This window comes from Miscanthus floridulus, chromosome 14 (assembly GCF_019320115.1).
Source record: "Miscanthus floridulus cultivar M001 chromosome 14, ASM1932011v1, whole genome shotgun sequence".
NCBI lineage: Eukaryota > Viridiplantae > Streptophyta > Magnoliopsida > Poales > Poaceae > Miscanthus > Miscanthus floridulus.
Window position 1 is genome coordinate 75,360,125 of NC_089593.1, and position 20,768 is coordinate 75,380,892.

At 45.8% G+C, this 20,768-nt stretch overlaps 2 protein-coding genes across 3 annotated transcripts; both read right to left on the reverse strand.

Moving 5' to 3' along the window:
- Window positions 1-5,531: 5,531 nt before the first annotated feature.
- On the reverse strand, window positions 5,532-6,110 carry LOC136503768 (uncharacterized). Its single transcript, XM_066498740.1, has one exon. The coding sequence runs from the start codon at window positions 6,108-6,110 to the stop codon at window positions 5,532-5,534; it is 579 nt and encodes a 192-aa protein (XP_066354837.1).
- A 5,981-nt stretch (window positions 6,111-12,091) lies between these two features.
- LOC136505465 (protein MODIFIER OF SNC1 1-like) lies at window positions 12,092-19,516 on the reverse strand. Of its 2 annotated transcripts, XR_010771219.1 has the most exons (9): window positions 19,295-19,516; window positions 18,036-18,116; window positions 17,906-17,950; window positions 17,439-17,802; window positions 17,277-17,358; window positions 16,922-17,002; window positions 15,298-16,823; window positions 12,409-14,787; window positions 12,092-12,321 (listed from the first exon to the last, which is right to left on the reverse strand). XR_010771219.1 is itself a non-coding variant. In XM_066500624.1 (8 exons), exons 1-8 carry the CDS (start codon window positions 19,324-19,326, stop codon window positions 12,475-12,477), a joined length of 4,524 nt encoding a protein of 1,507 aa, XP_066356721.1. In that variant the 5' UTR covers window positions 19,327-19,516; the 3' UTR covers window positions 12,092-12,474. The 2 variants fall into 2 exon arrangements, 1 of the variants encoding a protein (XP_066356721.1); XM_066500624.1 differs by having other exon boundaries at window positions 12,092-14,787.
- Between the last annotated feature and the right edge of the window lie 1,252 nt (window positions 19,517-20,768).

Sequence of the window (20,768 nt, forward strand, 5' to 3'; positions counted from 1 at the left end):
AAACTATAAAATTTTGAGCCTTTTTATATAAGCATGACAGTGCTGTTGCTGCTACCGATTTTTTTTTTGCATTTTAGCTTTTTTTTATTTAAGTTTCTCACATCTCTGGAGAAAAAAATTCAGAAAAAATTTCAGCTAACACGTCTCGGCGCCAGCGTCCCTGGCGTCGAGCTCCCTGCCATTTAACCCCGGTCCAACCTTCCTGCCCGAGCGTTCTTCCTTTTCTTTCTCCTCTCTCTCGGGTTTTTTCTCTCCCTACTTCATCCTACCTCACGAATCGGCATATTAGACCTTGAAAACTTTTATTTGATCTGTAAATCTTCGAGAGCAAGGTATACTCGCTCCCCTCCTAGTTGTTTTCGCATCGATTCGGTATATATTAGTCGGATTTTTTAACATAATAATCATCACTTAGGGTTTCATTCTATCCCTCAATATATGTATTATACAACAGTAGGATGATGCCAAGGCGTGGAAAAGCTAGCAAATCTAGGCGCATGTAGTTATGTTATGGGTTCATTATTTTGCATCAAATGAAAAACCCTAGGTTTAGGGTTTAATGTTAACTGCTTTTGGTTCTTATAAAGAAATTGGTTGTATTGTAGTTATGGTTCTCATTGATATTTATTTGTGATGTTTTGATTTATATTTGTTAAATTACATCTGTTTTGTTAGATGCAAGAAATGTTTCGGAAGGAGTTTTGACAAAAACGGGGTCGTCCTCGAGAATTATACCCCGACGCGTCTAGCAAAGATGCCCCGTTCCTCCTTACCTCCCTGTCCCTAACTGTGACTGTGGTTTCCTGGCCCATGTTTTTCAATCGAAACATCCGGACACAGCGACGCGTTGCTTCTACACATGCAGTCGTTTTAATGTAAGAAATTGTTTCCACTATCCTTTTTCTTTATTTGTGTAAGTATGGTACTAATATTTTATTGGAATCTCGTTGTGTAGGACCATGAGAGGTGCTTTTTCTTTCAGTGGATCGACGGTGCAGACAAGTTTGCTCCTAGGTACCTCCTTTTCGACGATTGGTTTAGATGGAGACATCCACATGAGCACTTCAAGCGGTGGGTTTCACCCCCCTAACCCTCCGTCAATGATGGCTAAGGAGAAGCACCTAGCCGCAGTTAGATGACTCTAGGAACCTCCTCTGTGCGATTGTAGAGATCGAGCAGTGATAAACCCTGAGAATACGTTGGAGTTTATGTGTCCAAACAAGCATGAAGTAAGTGCAAAGTATATGTGTTGAAATATTGAGCTATATGTGTTCATGTACTAATGTCTACTTATTTAGGTATTTTCAATAGCAAAGTGTCGTTTTAAGGAGTGGTTGTATGGTCCTAAGAACCAATGGACGGAAGAACCGCGAAAGGTTAAGGAAAAGAAGAAAGAAAGGGTAATTTACAAAGCACCTCCTGTCATATGTGAATGTGGTGTTAAATCCAACTATGGCCTAGTCCTTTCAGAGCTTGAAATAGGCCATTATTGCGGCCATATGGTTGAGTATGATGAGGTTGGTTATTTTTGTGGTAAACATAAAATCATATTTTGTTTCTTTTGCAAAGACATATATGATATAATTTTTTGTTTGAACAGAGCACTAGGAAATGCAGGTGGAAATATTATGATGGTCAAGCTAAGTTCTTGGATAAACTAAAGAAGAGGCAAGTAATTGCACGGAAGAGGGGATATGGACCTGACTACGTCAACCTAATCGTTAAACATCATAAAGAAAAGATGTGTGAGTTTGCTAGACAACGCGGTATTTGTAACCCGATCGATGTTGGGCTTAATAAATGGGGATTAGAGAGACAGATAACGTTAGAGGAGGAGAGGGCAAGGAATGAGGCAAGGGAGGAGATAAGAGTACAGATGCAGGTCTTGAACGAGCATGTTGTTGCATTATGTGTCAGTGAGTGCTTGAAAGCATTTTTTTCGTTGCCTGATTTTAAATGTAATATAATCACGTTGTTAACTGATTGCATTTCATACATGAAGGGATTGGTTGCAGCGAGAAACATGCCGCAGAGGTGGCTCATGCAAGGTATGAGAAGAAGAAGTTAGATGAGCATAGATCACGAGTTGATCGCACCGTTCAATCACCGATTGTGTTATCTGATGAGGGGGGACGAGGATGAGGACGACACTGGCAGACTGAGTGAGCTCATTTCTCTAGTAGAGGCGGGCTTGCAGACGGAGGAGGCTGAGGAAGACACTGGCAGACTAAGGGAGCTCATCGATCTAGCAGAGGCGGGCTTATAGGCGGAGGAGGATGACGATGTGTTCTTCACTCAGGCCGCAGCGGCCATAGATGAAGCGGAGGCCGCTTACTATAGGCGACAGGCAGGTCAGAGCAATGCAGCTGAGCCTAGCCATAGCAACAGGGTTGTAGTAGAGGACTGGTACTCGGATGATGAGTTGCTTACTCAGTATGTTTCAGACTGAGGATTTGGAAGTGTATTTGGCTCTATATGTACTATTGGCACGTACTTCTAGTATTATTATGTTGTTTAATATGGCATAGTATTGAACTTTTCATTATGTGGTTGTTTTCATTATTTATGGTCTCAATATTCTGCTTAATGTTACGAACATATTGAAATGTGAACACGTGCTGCAAATAAAACCTAATGACGTACGGCATTATATAATTCAACACACGAAACACATGAAATGGCATGTGAGAACATGTACCGAACCTGGGTACAGAGTGTGAAAAACACATAGATGTGGCATGTGAAAAGATAAAGTCATCCTAGTAGTGTGGCCACATAGCAAATTGTGTTGCACCTTCTCCATAGTAGCCTCCCGTTGTTGTTGGTGGTGGTGGCGGGGGTGACGGGGGAGGCCCCTTATTCTTGTGGTTAGGGCAGGTGCAATATAGATAATTGCAGAGTGTCTCCTATGAATCGGCACCATTGTTGTTGTCGTCCTGTCCGTCGTCCTTGTAACCGTTGCTAACTTTCCTTTCTAGATCGAAGATACAGTCCTGTAGGTAGTAGATGTACTCCACATACGGATAAATAGGTCGAGGATCGACCCACCTACTGAACCCATAGTTTTCTTCGGCCAAGGAAGACTACAATAAATATGTCGTGTAAGTTATATACAAGAGAACCATATTGAAGAAACAAATAGTAATAGCAATTACCCATGCTTGCGGGCATTTGAAGAAACGACAACCTCCATCTATTCCCTCGGTGAACATCTGCACTAGGCAGTCCTCACCATGCATGCATTTTGGTCACTCTTCTTTTCTTTCATTGTATCTTCTCAGTGGTGCCTCTTTGGTGAAATTACTTTTGCTCTCAACTGGGAACCTCTCATAAAGAGCTTCCTCAAAGAAATCGAGATGAAGAGGACCCTCCCACCTAATGGTAGTTTCCTTCCCCATTCTTCTCTCTCTGGACGACCCTCTAGACATTGGTACTACAATGAAAGAAAATATTGAGGAGTGTTCTTCTTCCTTGTTGTGTGTATGAATGAGAGGGGGTGAGTGGTTATTTATAGGTTGAGAGGAGGAATGGAGGCCTCTCAATGTGCTATGTCAGCGATCCGTGTGCCTCTTCACCTCAGCCCTTGGATCAAACAGTCATAAGATGGATGGTGGAGATAGAGTGGAGTTGTGCTTCCTTGCATGACAGTACTATGTTAGTGATGTGATAAATCATTGTTGTCCTTGTATCTGCAAAGTCTATTTTTATTGTCTAAAAAGCATAGAATCATTCACTGTTGCTTGGTAACCCTAGATTCATTTACAAAGCGTATGTACAATATGTTTCGATTATACACGTTCTAATAAATTTATAGTTAATCTGTGTACTATATTTGTGCCTTTTTAGCAGTGTAGTATGATTAATGATTCACGAAAAAAATTCGCAAGAGTTTCCCTTATTTTAGGAGCATCCATAGTTACAAACAGAGACATCATTATATATTCTAAACATTTAATCATCCAAGGAGCAAAATGTAACCACAACGAACATCACAACCAACATAATATGTCCTGCATAGTCCAAATAGTCCACAATGTCCATACAGTCCCAAATAGTTATAGAAAAGTAAATACAAAATCCATAATAGTGCATACCACATTGTAAGGTCTCTTTAGTATCACTACAAAAGCCTGCAACCATCTCTTCAAAGCAGAGAGGTCATTGAACACCCTCTCATTCTCAATTACCATATTAGGACCAGCCTCAGGAGCTTCTAGGAGCTCATCATCATGTCCTTCTGCAAACACCTAATCGGAATGAGCAAGATCGCTGAACTCGTGAACTCTAGGATCACGACGACTAAGAAAGATACGCCTCATCATCTCAACATCACTCTCCGTCAGCTCTCCAACAGGGCGATCATCATCAGAATCAAGAGCCCTAGCCATCTCACATGGCTCCGAATCATGCATAATTTCAACACTATTAGAGCCATGGAATCCATCTCCAAAGTGCACTTGCACAGCAACAGGGGGGCACATCCACATTCTCAGGAATGTCTCCTGCAACATCAGTAGAGAAATAAAGAAAGAATGAAAGAAATAGATGTAAGGAACAGGGTAAGCTCCCAAAAACCATGCGGTTAAGACATTTACTCGGATGATTCTGTGTCAAAGGGATCTCATAAGGAGGATCTACCACGGAAACATGAGTCTGACAACCATCTCCAACTACCGCATTGGGGATAGATTGAGCATCGGGAACCATATGTGCAATCTCTATATGCAGATAAGGTTCCGGAATGGGAGGGTCGATGTGTGCCTGATGATCCATTGCTGGGGTAAACCCATGAGGGATGGGATCAACAACACCCAATGCACAACCACATCCAAACATTACAACTGGCTCTTCATAGCCGATCTCACATAGTTCTCCCACTGATCCGCACAACCAATTGAGATTATTCGCCTGAAGATGTTGGGAGGAGAACCTAGGTGCAGTACACCATCAACTGTAATGCCATTATCTCTAAGGCAATGCAGCTCCTCCCGAGTCCTTGCAACCATCTCACTAAATGAAGGTCTATTATTGAATAGCACAGGCACGCTTTGCATGTCAACAAACTCAACATATCCATAGCGATCGCTTTCAATGGTGCCTCCATGATATATGGTCACTAGATTATCCATCTACTTCAAACACGTAACAAAACACATGTCCTTTAGTCCAAATTAGACGATAGATAGTACCTAACAAGTACTTTCTAACTACAAACTAAGTAAATAAGATAATAACTACGTATATATATACAGTGTACTCACAAAATAGCTAGATCATATTTAATTAACTAAATATGTAACTACATATCTAAGTAGCTATCTAACTATATCTATGTACCTATGTATCTATGTTTCTATCTATCTACATATATATCTCACTAGATCACTAACTAAATCAACTACCTGAGTCATCACATTAACTAGTAAATAACAAATGCCAACTAAGTAGGTACATTGCATATTCATAATTTTTACCTTTCCAACGACTGATCTGCAGACGTCGACGGAGTCGCAGTGGACGATGGGTGTGGGTCAGGCCGACGATCTGGGCTGGCGGTGGCATGGCAGGGCGCTGCAGGTGGCAGGGTCAGCGGTGGCGTGGCCGACGATAGCGGTGGCGCGCGGCGGGCGTGGGATGCCCGAGGCTCTGCACGGTGAGTCTGGCTTGACAGGCGCGGGAGGCACGGCGGCCGTGGCCGAGGCCGGCGGTGGAGGGCAGCAAGGCGGGGCGAGGCCAAGGCGAGGAGGGGGCGCGATGCGGGCGCAGGAAGCGGCGAGGGGACCGGGGCACTGGCCACGGCATGGCGGCGACGGCGCGATCGCGGGGCACGGCGCTCCTGCATGCCGAGGCACGGTGGCCACAGGGCGCGGGCCGTCCGCGGTGGCGCGGCGCGGGGCGGCCGCGGTGGCGCTCAGTGGGCTCGGGGAGCGGGCGCGGTGGCGTGGCGCGGCGCAGGCGAGGGCGGCCGGTGGAGGCGCGAGCGCGGTCATGGCGCGGCGCGAGCGAGGGCCGCCGGTGGAGGCGCGGGCGCGGGCGGCGGCGACGGCGATGAAGCTCGGCTCTGCTCTGCTAGGGCGAGAGAGGGAGAGGAAGAGAAGCGCGGGGCCCATAGGTAATGAAGGCTCGGCGCCAGCTACTTTGGCGCCGAGCTCCCTGCCATGTCACCTACCGAGCCTAGGAGCTCGGCTCCAGGGACGTTGGCGCCAAGACGTGTTACCTCGGCGCCAGCATCAATTGCGCCGAGCTAAGGGTCCATTTTCTGAAATCTTTCCTCCAGGGGTTTATTTGTGAGAAACTTTCAAAAAAGGGCTAAAATGTAAAAAATTCGGTTACTGCTACTCATTGCTAGTGTGTGTGTGTGTGTGTGTGTATATATATATACATGCGAAATGTTACTAATAAGCAGTTAACTGAATGCAAAAGCAGATATTCATATGAAATAATTTATATATACATATTAAATTACCTAAAACAATTCTAACATCCTCGATGCAAAGTCATTGACGATGATGTCAATATCAATCTCATCAAACAATCGCTACTCAATGCAGAATGTGGTCGATCCATTTAACCTCTCTTATGGCATGTACATCTCATATAGTTTTTCAACTATTTTAATTTTGAGAAGCTTCTTTCAGCTGATGCCAGAGTCATTAGCACAGTAAATAAGATGCGATAAGCAATAGAAGTATTATGATAACAATCACCTTTTGTATATATATAGGAAAAACGTATATCGTTGGCATCCATAGGGAATTCAAGATTCTCTTCTCTTATAGGCCACTTCTCAACTAATGTATCACTTGCTTTGTTATCATGTTTATCCCAATTTCTTGGATCATAAATATCAATAGAAGCCAGATCTTCATCAAGAATAGTAGGTTCTTGTAAGAAAAATAGACCATAGGCCCATTTACTTTGGATTTTGGTGTTTGATGACCAACACAACCAAATTGGACTAATAAATTTGCAAGTAATTGTTTTATAGTTCAATAGGGTGCAAGACGTGACTTGGACGAAGGCGACATGATGATCCCACGATCAACACCATAAGCAAGACCCTAGAAGCACAAGAGAAGACCCAAGATATCAAGCAAAGTCTAAGAACAAAGATAGGAACCAAGCCGGACGCAAGATCGCGAAGAAACGAGCTCGGTAGAGGTGATCGGACGCGGCCCTATGAGGACCGGACGCGTCCGATCAGTTGCTCGGCAATAGCAGACGTTAGCAGCAGTGACTGGACGCTGAGCGAGGCAGTGATCGGACGCACGGACTTTACTGTTCATCGTCGTGGCAACAACTCAGTGAGGACCAGACGCAGCGGCACTAGATGACCGGAAGCACAAAGTGCAGCGTCCGATCATGTCCAAAGAGGTTCCAGAGCGGCGCAAATACGACCGGACGCATCCGGTCAATGATGATCGGACTCGGCAGTGCGTCCAATCTCTACGCATGCGCTCAACGGTCGGGACGATCGGACGCATCCGGTCAGGACGACAGCAGCGTCCGGTCAGTAGCAGAAAGCTAGGTTTCGTCCCCAACGGCTACTTTCTCTATGGGGTTTATAAATAGAACATCCAACCAGCCATTTGATATGTGGAGAACCGATGAAACATACCAAGGGTGTTGATACACCATTTTAGTGATCTTCACTTGCATAGTGCTTAGTGATTCATTAGGTGATTAGCGTAGGTGTTTTGCGAAGTGTTTAGGTTGATTAGACCACCGCTTATGCGCTTGCTCTAGGTTTAGGCCTAGTGTTTAGTGAGGTTTGCACACCTCTTATCACTCGTTGCTTGCGCGCACCATTGTTGTACATCGAAGGGGCTTGTAGTCTTGCGAGATCACACCAACCGCATTTATGGTGTGGCCGCCACCGTGTACCGAAGGGAACAAGGCCCGCGGCGTTTCAGCCGGAAGCTTGATAGTGAAGACGGCGGGGAGCATCCGGGGGAGGCTTTCCCACGAGTGGCTTAACCGGAGACCCGCTTGCGCATGGGGAAGGTCCGGAGCTATCCACGGAGTTATCAGACCGGGAGCTTGGACCTTGCGTAGGATTTCTTGCGAGGGGCTCCAACGAGGACTAGAGGGAGGCTTACGCGCTTCTCGATACCTCGGTAAAAATACCGAGTCGTCGACGGGAGTTTGCATATCTCTACCTTATTCTTTAGCTTCTGCATTTACATTGCAATCTTGATGTGTACTTTACTTTTCTAGCTTAGTGATAGGTTAGTTAATAGGTTTGGAACTTAGGTTGCATAACTTCTTTTGCGGTAAAGATAGCAACATACTAGCAAAACCATAGTTACACATTTAAATATTTTATCTTTTGTATATGTTTTGCTAAGGGTAGAAAAAGAGGTCATAGTTTAGAGTTAGAGTTTTAAGTTGTCTAATTCACCCCTCTCTTAGACGTCACGATCCTTTACAGTTCTGTTTCATTTGAATTAAATATACGTGCTCATGATCACTCACGGTTCATCCATATCGATGTCAACATTGTCTTCCATGTAGTCCTGATCTTATGGATTAGCATTAGCTGTTTCCTCCACAATAACTATCACAATGCATCTGGATCTCCTGAAGTACTTGTATTATTCTTAAGAAATTTACGAAGAACACCTCTACGTGATTGTATCAAATCATCTATTTACCTTTTTTTTTCTTTTGTCATTGCCAGAAGTATACTTTTTCATGACATGGTCCAGTTAAAATATAGAGAAATAATAATTAACTGTCTGATTCGTACATGATTAGGGAATAGCCGAATAGGATAGGAATCAGATACGTACCTGGTTCACTGATCACGTCGATCACATCAATGTGTGGGCTGATGGCTTTTTTGGATGAGTTTCAGTTAAAAACCAGTTTTTTCCTCTAATTTCTAAAATTTGGATTTTGAGTAAAAATTGGTGGGGATGTTTAAATCCCCAGCTTTTAAGAATGCTTCATTTATTGTTCATAGGCTAACAAGAAACTGACAAAAGTTATAGCTTCTTGTTTTTTTTAAAATGTGATAAAAACTGACGCAAGAAACTGAACAAAAACGATTCCAGGCCGTTTTCAAAAACCAGATTCTTATAAACCGGAGAATCCGGACAGGTCGTGAGAGGAGAGCGGTGCGCGGACGTGCCCGGCCAGTGGGCGGGCGGGCCATGGGCGGCGACTCGCAGGGTCGCAGGCGGGCCAAAGGAAAGGAAGCGGCGCGACACTGGTGTCGACGTCGATTCATCTGGTCAGCCTGGGCGCTTTTTCACCGAAAACCGAACACCGAACCGAAACCGAACCGAATAGTCAGTTTTTCGGTTTTCGGTTTCGGCTTCGGTTTCTGGATTCCAGAACTTCGGTCATCGGCTTCGGTTTCAGTTTTTAGCTCAAACCGAACCGTAAACCGAGCTCATCAATCGCTCATCAATCCACCGAAGAACGTCTGAGTCCGGCTCGGCAGCCCACCTCAACATCCCCCCATCGCCAAGCAAAGCCCATGAAGGCCTACCAGTCCACCTCCTCCACCACCCACACCACACCCAGGCACCCACACACTACGAACCCTAACCTACCTACGGCGGCATGGCTGGGTGGCGGCGGCGGGTAGCAGGCAGCGGCAATGCTTGCGACTGCGAGCAAGGAGCGCCGGAGCGGGGACGGCGCAGACCCAGGCATCCGGTTGTCGAGCGTGTGCGTGGCGCCGTGGCCTACGGGCGGGGGTGGCAGCGCGAGCTTCGAGCGGGGGTAGCGACGCGGCGCTACGTCGAGCGGGAGCGGCGCGACTGGCCTGGCACGCGAGCTCCGGGTAGCACGGCTCCGTGGCGGGTGGGGGCAGCGTGGTTGTGCGAGCTCTGGGCAACACGGCCTCCGTGCGTCATGGCGACCGGCGAGAAGAAGAAACTTCGGTTGAAACCGAACACCGAACCGATGGAACCGCAACCGAAATCGTCGGTTTCTGTTTCTTTCTCAAACCGATCGGTTTCAACCTTTGTCCAAACCGAAGTTTCCTTGAACCGATGAAACCGAACCGAATTGTCGGTTCCAACCGATTGCCCAGGCTGACATCTGGAACTCTGGTCTAGCGTATGGCAACCTGGGTCTGCGACGGCTGCCCCCCGGGGCCGGGCCTGGCTGTAGCGAAAAGCAACCTTGAGCATCGCTGCTGCTACATGATGACAATGAGATGGTGTTTTTTGATAACAAACGACGAAATGGTGTTTCAAAACTCTGCGTTCTGAGTTCTACGATTGAGAATTTGACACCTACATGCCTACTACTTTTTCAAGGTGGAGGTTGGTGTGTGGTGGTGGGTGCGTGTGAGGGGCGTGCTCCTATTAGCCCATGTTGTTGTTGCCCTTATATAGTTGCTCTGACAATTAGGTTAGCATCCCAAATGTTGTTTGCACATTTGTTATTGGTTGCATACATTAATGGCGGTACCATCGCTAATGTTGTTTGCACATTTGTTATTGCTTGTATACGTCATCGTTTAATCATGGATTGAATGTTCAACTAAGTTGTTGGTTGTTTATTCTTTTGGAGCATGCCTATGTTTGGAACACGGGAATTTTTTCTGTTTCCTATGTTTTTTTTTGAAAAAAAAAATGATTCTTGTAAACTTTATGATTCCTGTAAAATTCCTACGCTTAGTCCTAAGATTATCGATCGACCGGTTTCGTGGTTTCGCCACGGAACTCTATATGGAAGTCTACCAACTAGTCGCTATTTAAGACGGGTCGCTCCAATGTCGTGGTTTGTTGTCATGTTATGTAACTAGTCGCTATTTAAGACTGGATCGGTCCAATACTGTAGTTTGTTGTCATGTTATGTATAGTTTTTTTTTACTGAAGGTGTGCCAACTTATCTTTTACTAAATGAATCTTGCACCACGTTCTCTGGCACCTTATTTTGCCACGTCGCTGATTTCTCAGCCATTCGATTCATGCGGTGACCTCGATCGAACCGTCCATGTATTCATTCTCCTTACCTCCCTCTCCTCTCTCTCAATCGCAAAACCTCCTCCCTCTCTCTCTCTCTCTCTCCGGCGACAGCAAGGCAGCCATGGCGGGGCGCAGCGGGGTGAGGTAGCACTGGGCCCCGCTCTTGGCGGGGCGAAGCCGCCCCCTAGCGTGGCGGCGTGGTGGCCCTGGCCACCAGCCATGGCAGGGCGAGGCACCGTCGGCCACCGGTGTAGACGCGACCAGCTCCACAGCGCGTGCGTGGTGCGTGGCCAGCCCTTGGGCGCACGGGACTCCGCCGGCGCGAGCTTGGTGGTGCTCAGCGCACGGTGGCTCCGCCCCCATCTCCATGGACTCTACCTCCATACATGCTCAATATGCCGGTACATCTTGGATAAGAATAGATGATAGCAAATCTCCGTGCTTAGACGATAGCAAATCTACGTGCTTGTACTGCGGCTGTGATGAAGATGTGGTCGGCGTCAATCGGGCTAGAACGTGTTTAGTTTCGACCTCAAATTCCCAAAAAATGCTACAGTACCCATCACATCAAATCTTGCGATACATGCATGGTGCATTAAATGTAAACGAAAAAAAAACTAATTGCACAGTTTGGTTGGAAATTACGAAACGAACGTTTTGAGCCTAATTAGTCCATGATTAAACACTAATTGTCAAATAAAAACGAAAGTGCTACAGTAGTCCAAATTCACCCAACTAAACACGCGCATAGTATCTACGATGTTGAGAAGCAACAATTCCTACAAATAGGAGGCCACAGGATGCTGATGATAGAGCATATAAAATTAGAAAGAAGGGAAAGTGCTCTGACGTTTCTAGATACATAGAACGACTAAAATTTGAAACATAGTAGCAGCTATCACACCTTTTAACATTCACGTTGCTATGGATCTAAATAGCTTGCTAAACAGGGCCAAGATTACCACCACCCCATTCCTCAAACTAACCACACGACTGATTATACCAGGGATCCCGCCCCGTCGATCCAAAGCAATTGCCATGAACACCACCAACCGCCAACAAACAAAAAAACAAAGAGAGCATGCTCTGGTGACGCCAACATGTTAGCCAACGAGAGGCCTGATGCCTGAAAAGTTGGCAAAAACGTACACTTTATGTTCCCATTAGCAGCACAAGCTAACAACATTTAAACTCAGTTCTCAAACACAACCCTGTTAGTACAAGCTCCAACATTGCATCCCAACAAAGGGGATGTTCTTCAGGAAAAATCCACAATCACACGTGGCACGTGAGGGGCCAGGTGCCCTTGGGACAAAAGACTATTACATGATCCTAATGCTCACAACCATAGACGATGGACACCTGCCGCCCACCCAAGTGCATCCATCCAAACCTGCTAACCCCAAAATATGTTAGCGATGGAGGGGACTGAGATTTGGGGATGCTCCCTGTACAGACCAACAAAGACGCATTTACCTACCGGTTGTGAAACATCACCACAAGGGCGAGTTGCTGCAGCTCAGCGGATGTGGCAGCCCGTGGGAGATTATTCATTTTGGTGAGAATTACTGGTAGGCGTAGAGGCATTGTTTCGCCGGACAAAGCGGCCTGCTGGGCGTAGCCCCCTGTTGTGGCCACGCTCCCTGAACGCTTGTCCAGAAGCAGGGGGGCTCTCGGTTCGTTCTTCCATGCTCGGGCTCTGCTGGAAGTCTGTAGCTTTATTTTGGGATCCGACTGGCTGGTATTCAAGATGGCTGCCACCCCTCCGCCTCTCCGCATTCGTGCCATGGCTAGGCCTCCCAGCATCATAACCCCCCCTTCCCCTGTGTGCCCCACCTCCCCTGTGGTACCTTGCATTGGGCTGGCCTTGGCGACGCAGTGCAGGATTAGCCTGCTCCTGTTCAGTCTCACTCTTCTGGTTACCATCTTCCCGTGTCAGGTTCTCCTGTTTGCTGTGTGAGACCTCATCAGCGCCATCACTCATTTTCATCGGTTTACTGCTGGTGTCTTGATGGGTAGTTGTATCAGATCCTTTGGAAATGTTGATCTCAAGCCCACCTCCATGGGACTCCACTGGCCCTTCAACAGCAATCTTGCCGTCTGAGCTGTTCTGAGGATGGGAATTGGCTTTTGGCTTCCAGGTTCTAGAATGTGAAACTACCCCGCTGCTTTTCACATCAGATCTTGGCACGTTCCTGTGATTGGATGAGTTTGAATCCATGATTGGTGTTGCTGATTGATAGACAACGTCATTCTTGCCCTCTCTACCTTTGCTCTCATTTGAGTAGCTACTTGCTTCATTTCTTTGAGCCTTAACATGCTGTCGCCTTTGCCTGTTAGCTGCACTATGTTCTTTTGCACCACCAACAGATAGTGGAACTGTTTGAGCTGGAGCTGAGCTATTCTCAGCAGCAGCATCTGCATTGGATTTTAACTGTGTATCTTGCTTGCCAAGATCAACAGGCTGATTCTGATCGGTGCAGTTCTGAATCTCCTTTGATTCATAAGAGCTGTCTGCTTGCTCAACAGAATCTAGTGCCACCAAAGCTGATTCATTTGGATTCCTCTTGCGCCAAGAAGGATTAGATTTGCCCCCATGTCCTTTGCTAGTTTTCTTGGATTCGGCTGCAACATCTGATTTAGCAGCACCGGGCTTATCTATTGCTTCCTTATCATGACTTGGATTTTGTTGTTGCAGCTCTTTGGACATAGGCTTAGGAACATATCTTTCCATTTCAGCCCTCTTTGCTCTTGTCATATTCTCCCCATCAATGATGGCTTTTCCTGTTGGTTGAGTGAGATCAGCTACTGCTGCATTTGGCATGGCTCCATCAGACTGCTCATTTTGCACTGGTGGCTTAACTGGTGCCCACAAGACACCATCATTCCCATGTGGCTTCTCTACAGGCCAAAGAACATGCTGATGCTTTCCATATTTTCTTGCTTGCTGAGGACTTGGTCGGCTACTTTCTGTACTATTTGTTCCATCTGGTGATTTAACACGCTCCTGATTCATAGGAGCAAGTGAAATTCCACCAACAGTTATACTTCCAACAGTTACAACAGTGCCTTCAGTAGGAACAATAGAGCTATTGATGATAACACCACCAGTATGTGCCTTTGGCTCGGTAGAGACTTTCACTGTATTCTGCTCATTAAAAACCACAGGTGGATGTTTAGAAGTAACTGGAGCATCATCAACCTTTTTCTTACTTCTCAAATGCCGGGTTCCCTTCTTGTTCTGAACTGGGGGATCATCATGTGGTGCAACAACAGCCCTTACTGTGTCGACGGGAACATCAACATTTTTCTTAACATTCCCAGTGGTTATTGAAGCACTTGCCTTCTCGCCAGAAATTTTCTCCTCTGAAACATGTCTTTTCCTGTAGCCTTGCTTAGCCTTCACCACACTGATGTCATGTGACTGTGAGATACTCTTCTGCACAACATGCTCCATGTTACTGGGTGTGTTTCTGACCGAGGATGAGGCGGCATGAGCAACAGGGTCTTCACCATCTGAAGCATGTGATTGTGCAGTAGACTGGGACTGTACATGAACCATAGTATGATTGGGATCATTAAGAGGCAGAATAGTAGTAGGCCTATTAGGCGCAATAACATCACGTGGTTCAGCAATTGAAGTGGCAAGTTTAGCAGTCACATCAAGTCCAGCCTGTTGCTTATCATGTGCATCATTGGTTTCTACTTTTGTATCATTTGGTTTCTTCTGAAGTACTGATCGCCTGTTCAATTCTTCCAACTTCGCGAGCGCTTTTGCTTTTTGGTTCTTTATCCGTTCCTCTTCCTCAGCTTTCAACCTTTTTGCACGTTCTGCAGCCAACTCCTTCATTTTTGCACGCTGAATAGGAAAAACAACAAATATGACACTAGTGAGTAATCAACATTCAAATTCCTAAGAACCATGTTCGACTCACTACCTGACTGCTTTGAGCATTTGATACTGCATAAAGCTTTTTGTTCTACATATTGCAGAAATTCCACAAGCAACAAAAGCAAACAAATGTGTCTTTATTAGCAAAAGCTAGTGTTTTTTTTTTCTCATGATGTGCACCAGCTTTACTGTGATATGAATGCCAAACAGAATCCCCGATGCACATAGACAAGGTAGGAGAACTTAATATAACTTCAAGCAATGGCAATGTTGCAATAGAAAAACAAAATTTTCTAACTGCCTGATTTTCGTATACACAAGACAGTTGAGTTTTCATCAGATCAGAGTATTAAATTTTCGCTGATAATGGCCATTGGTCAATATCCCCCCTAAAGCTAGTTGCAATAAAGAATTTCCAAAAGATTAGAATGATAGCCATAAAAATTGTAAGAATACCACAAGTCTACAACTATATACCTGAGACTCATAATCAAGTGAAGCTGGCATATCATCAGGTACAGTCACAGGTTGCAGCTGCAAAGCACTCTCAGGTTGTTGACCATGTTGAATATTATTCCTCAGATCAGCTACTGGTAATGAATTAGTTGTGGAACTTTCTCCCCGTCCATGACTTCTAGCTGGCCTATCTTTAGAAGGACCATGGTAACTGTTTCTTGAAGAATCACCTCTCCTATGTACATGATCGTTAATTGGATCACCAAGCTTTTCAGCTTTGCTAAATTCAGTTAACTGTGAATGTGCCGGTCCAAGAATTTTACCCTCGATGGGCACATTTGGTAGTCTCTGCACCACAGGAGAAATACGGGAAACAGAAACCGCCTGGTCAGATGCACAAACCATACCAGTGGATGAAACATCAGTGCTTTTTGGATGCTTCTTGAATTCCTTGGATGAAGCTGGTTCTGGGAGATTACGTGCATCAACATTTCTGGCTTTGTTGTTCAAACTCTCAATTTTCTCTATTAAAGCTGCATTCTTCTTAATGACAGGTTGTTGATCAAGTGCAATTGAGCTATCCTCCTTGAACTTCTTGCGCAGAGTGCCATCAACAGTTTCTTGGTGATGGGAATGTGCATTTTCATAAACAGATAAATGTTCTGTACCAACCGGACCTCTCTGGTTAGGCACCGATTTTGTAAGTACCCTGGTTCTTTCAGTTTCACCAAAGGTGTCCCTTGTATCTGTCCTCATGTTCATATCAGTCTGGTTTCCATCAGGATGTGGAAGAAGTGGCGGTGCTGGCTGCACATTCCTTTCAAATTCACGGGAACCTCCTAGGCGATCTGGATTATCATGCAAACTCCCAGGCTGTCCTCGACGAAACACATGTACTTTATCAGATTCCATCTGCTCCCTTGGAACCGTTTCATGTTTGCCTGGTCTGTTCTGAGGATGTCCGGGGTGAAACCTGTCATTCTGATTTGGGAACTGATTTAATATTCCAGGTTGGTGAGGACCTCCAATAAAATGAGGATCTCTAACATTGGCATTATTGAAATTTGGTCGAGGGCCATAATATCCATCATAAGGTACTGGACCCTGATAAACTGGCCTGACTGGAATAACAGGCTGATTCATAATATAGGAATTAGGAGCCATAGGATGATACACATCTCCACTTTTAGTGTGGTATCCACCATGCCCAGGGCCCTGCCTTGCTGCAGCTTCGGAGTTGGGTGGGAACTGACCATAATAACCAAATGGTTCAACAGGGAAACCACCAGGGGGACCAACAGGTCTGTATGGCCCACCTGGCACTGGTCCTCTATGCCACATTCCCTCAGGTGGGTGACCAGGAGGTGCACGCCATGAATCAAACTGCGGAGGCGGCATAGGAAAATTTGGTGGATATGGCTGTGGTTGCAGGCCTTCATTTGATACACTTGTGGCGGGGACAGGAGCACTTCCAGTGTGTGCATGCTGCTCTGTCTTCATGATATCAACAGGGTGATTATTGGATGGCGAGATTACTTCACCAGTTCCTAGCACACAAGATATTTCCCATTACTAGGTAAGGCAATACGTATCCAACAGTAGTTGATGCTATCAACCTATGTTGTAAAGATGAAATATATTATACCAGTTGTTAGGCTCTTCACTTGTTCACCTTGCGACGCCTCTTTACCCGAACTAGAAGTTGGGCGCCCTTTCAAACTATGGCCTGGAATAAAAAAGTCGTGTAAAGAGAACTCTTCTTATACACAAACTAAGTAGATGAAACTGCCATTTGTAGACTCAAAAAAATACAAACAAAAAACAAATTTTGTTTGATCAACACTAGCATTTATATCTAGCACATGTGTAGATATTGAAGACAGCACAGAATTTGACATGCTAAACATAAAAACCTATAAAACCAAAGAAATAATTTGGCAGGAGCAAAAAACTTGAAAACATAAAAACTGCAGAGCACATTTTATATTGCATATAGTTACCTCGTTGACTGTTTGCTTCAGAGCCAAGCGTTGGGAAATCACCAGTACTTAGTGTGAACCCAGGCCCATGTGATGAAGATCCCTACACAGTTAAAAAATATATATGAACTGAATGATGTATTGAATCCTGATCTAGACTCAGTTCTAGGTCTGCAGCATTACCGATCTATCAATAGTCCTTATCGATGCTTTCACATTGTCTGAAGCATTATCCGCAAATCGAGAAAGTTGTGAACTTCCGGGTCTTGTTTCCGCACTTCGGGGACGATTTGAGGCCATTGGTAGATGAGGTGATGGAAATGTGCCTGATGCTGAAGATGGGCGAGAATTTGGACCCCAAGCATTGGGTGAACCAAGTGATTCACTTCCAGCTGTTGATGGCCTTGAGCCTCCACCAGAGGAGGGCCGGCCATTGAAGTGACTAGATGAACTGGAACTTCCATCATTCTTGGTAGACAGAATTGACGAGGAACCCCATGCGTTTGGTGTTGTAGATGGTGCTTTGCTGCCCCAGGTGAGGGTGCCCCTAACATTGAAACAAGAGTCTCATGACACAGTAATTATGGGAGAACATCGAGACCATCCTAAAACTTAAAATGAGCAGCTAGGAAACAAGGATGCATACTTACTTTGGAACAAGTTCCAGATTGGGATCAAGACCATTGTTTTCCAACCTAAATTAAAAAAAACAAATCAATCCACATATAGAAAAAAAAGCCTCTTAACAATTTGCTATTAATAACCTAGGAAAATTATTACCTCTGACTTGGTAAATTAATTGGTTTTGGGACTTTTCCCAGAACAGTCATACCAGATTTCCTTGCAGGAGTAGCACCCCATCTGAAGGAAGCCATAGGGAATTTGATTATGAAAGTACAAAGACAAATGTTGGCAATCAGTACAACGAAAAATGTACCCATACAAATTACAAATATGAGATATCCCACTAAATAACATCACAAAACAAGGCAGTTCATAATATGGACACAATATTAATCAGCAGGTGCAACAGAAGAATTGTTACAGGTGGGACAAAATACAGGAAGCAAAATTATGTTCAGAAGCTTTTGAGATAACTAGCACAGTGCTAGTTCTGAATGGGCCAAGATACTGTGCCTTATCACCTCAATTTGTAATGTGTACACGCAATTGCGCAACAAACTTTCGTATGTTATTGTGAAATCATTAATTAGGGATTCTCAACCTAAATATTGCTTCCTCTGATCACAAATGTAAGTCCATTTACGTCTGTCCTAAGTCCGCCTTTTCAGCTTTTACTAGCAATATCTATAAAGATATATTATCTTAATGAGGAGATATATATTATTTTTCACTATATGAAGTATGAACCTACTAGTTTCGATCTTGTGTTGAAAATTTTGATATTGACGGTTGAGATAAGAATAGACAAACCTAGAAGAACTTATTGTGACCGGAGGAAGTACAAGTAGAGCATCACAGCTTTTTACGAAGCCCACCGTAAAATCACAAATAGGTTACACAGAAAAGTTGCAAAAAAAACAAAAAAAAAAACAAGAAGGCCTGATTCAAACATGGCAAAAGGTAAGCAAGCTCACTCACAGCGCAGAGCATAAAATCACAGCATCATTAACAGCCTCTGGTGTTGTCCCCGCAAATGGACTACCGGACACATCCAATGTCCAAACCGACAAAACCTCCATATAATTATCACCAATAAAACACTTAGGCGCCCGCATGATGACACAAGTGCCACACCAGCTGAACTTTGTAGCTCCATTGAGCCAATCAGCAGCTCAATGTCAAACCCAACCATCCAAAAGCTAGCATCTATACCTCCAAAATCAATTGAAACAGAGGCTGCTGCTCTCACGCCCCCACCGCCCCACACCAAACAGATGCTAATTTTCTATTTTTTTTAAAGAAAAAAAAATCACACGTACCAATGCACAGGCACTACACGATCAAACCAGAATTGCGAACGGAAAGTTCAATAGAATAATTGTATCGTGTGGGAGCATAGGATGGAGATCACGAACCTCCTGTCCGTGGTGAGCAGGCTCGAGGCCATGGTCCCTCTTCCCCGCGAAGAAGCTCCCCCGCGGAAAACGCCTCTCTAATTCCCCGGTGCTGAATCGAGCGGAACCAACTGCGGAGCGCGACCGAGGCCACAAGGCCGCGGGAGATCGAGATCTCTGGGGCCGCCTCCCAGGAGCCGCGGGGAGAGAGAGAGAGAGAGAGAGGGGGGGGGGGGGGGGGGGGGGGGGGGGGGGGGGGGCGGGGGGGGGCGCCGAAACCCTAGGGGGTCGAACGGAGGAAGCGATCAGCGCGGGAAGCGGTCCGCTCGGATCAGCAGCGCACGGCGCGAAGGCGGGTGCCAGAGCAGGTAGGGGGGGTAAACGGGGCCCTTGTCGCCCTGCCGTCCGGCGAGCGGCGGCGGCGGCGGAGGAGGATGACAGGTGGGGCCCGCTCGTCAGCGTTGGAGGCGGGATGCCGAGGCGACGGCGGGGGGGGGGGGGGGGGGGGGGGGGAGGGAAGAGAGAAGGTTGGGGAGGCGTTCGTGAGAGCGATAATAATAAATAAAGGGTCGGAGAGGACGGACGCGTGGCGTGGCGGGAGTGGATGCGGGGACGGGAGCCCGTGCGCTCCCGTGGCCCCCAGATGTCAGGGAAAGGCACGTGGCGGCGTGGCGGAACGGGACCGGAGGAGATGCGTGGGATGGTGTGGCTGCAGGGAGCATAGGATCCGTGTCGGGCTTGAGATGGTTTGTTTGGGTGCTTGGATTTGGCTGGTCACATCTGATCCCATGATTTGGACGTTCCGTGCGACGCAAGGATATACAGGAGGCGACAGTTTAATAAATGTTTAATACTCCTTCCATTTCAAGCTTGCTGCTGGCAAATAACGACACAGAACACCGTTCCCCTTTATATTGCTGTTCATTTTTTAAATGGATTAAATGCTCCTGAACTAACATGTTGGTCTGATTTTGACCCCTAACTACAAAACCGTAAGTCCAGCAACTCCGACTTTTAAAACCGTTCGCTTTTAGCACCTGGGCACGGTTGAGGCTGTGTTGCGCTAACGTGCACCTGGTTTTGACCCGCCGAGTGTAGGTCAAAACAGGAGCCCACCCACTCAGCTCCCTCTCTCCCGAACCCTAGCCGTCGCAGTCGTCTCCTTTGCTGTCGCCGCCTCCTCCACCTCCACCATCGTCACCATGATCGCACCCTCTCCTCTGGCGTCTCCGCATCCACGGACTCCCAGATGATGGGCGACTACATAAATTATGAACATAATAACATTAAATTTATAGGAATATATGGTTAGTACTTATCAAGCAAAACAAAAATGAAAGATCGTGATAATTCAAAAAAAATAGCACATGGTCAACTTACAAAAGTCGTTACACATCCACAAGTAGACTGGGGTCTGTGTTTGGATCCCATGGTGTGAATTTTAGCCACTAAACTTAAGCTCACTTTAGCTTTTAAGGCTCAAATAGAAGGTTTA

Coding starts and splice junctions, on each gene's coding strand:
- LOC136505465 (XM_066500624.1), bottom strand. CDS start 19,326: ATGGCCTCGAGCCTGCTCACCACGGACAGGAG. Junction 18,117..19,294: donor CTGCTCACCACGGACAGGAG/GTTCGTGATCTC, acceptor GGCTTCCTTCAG/ATGGGGTGCTACTCCTGCAA. Junction 17,359..17,438: donor TAAGGACTATTGATAGATCG/GTAATGCTGCAG, acceptor TTAACTGTGTAG/GGATCTTCATCACATGGGCC.
- LOC136503768 (XM_066498740.1), bottom strand. CDS start 6,110: ATGGGCCCCGCGCTTCTCTTCCTCTCCCTCTCTCGCCCTAGCAGAGCA.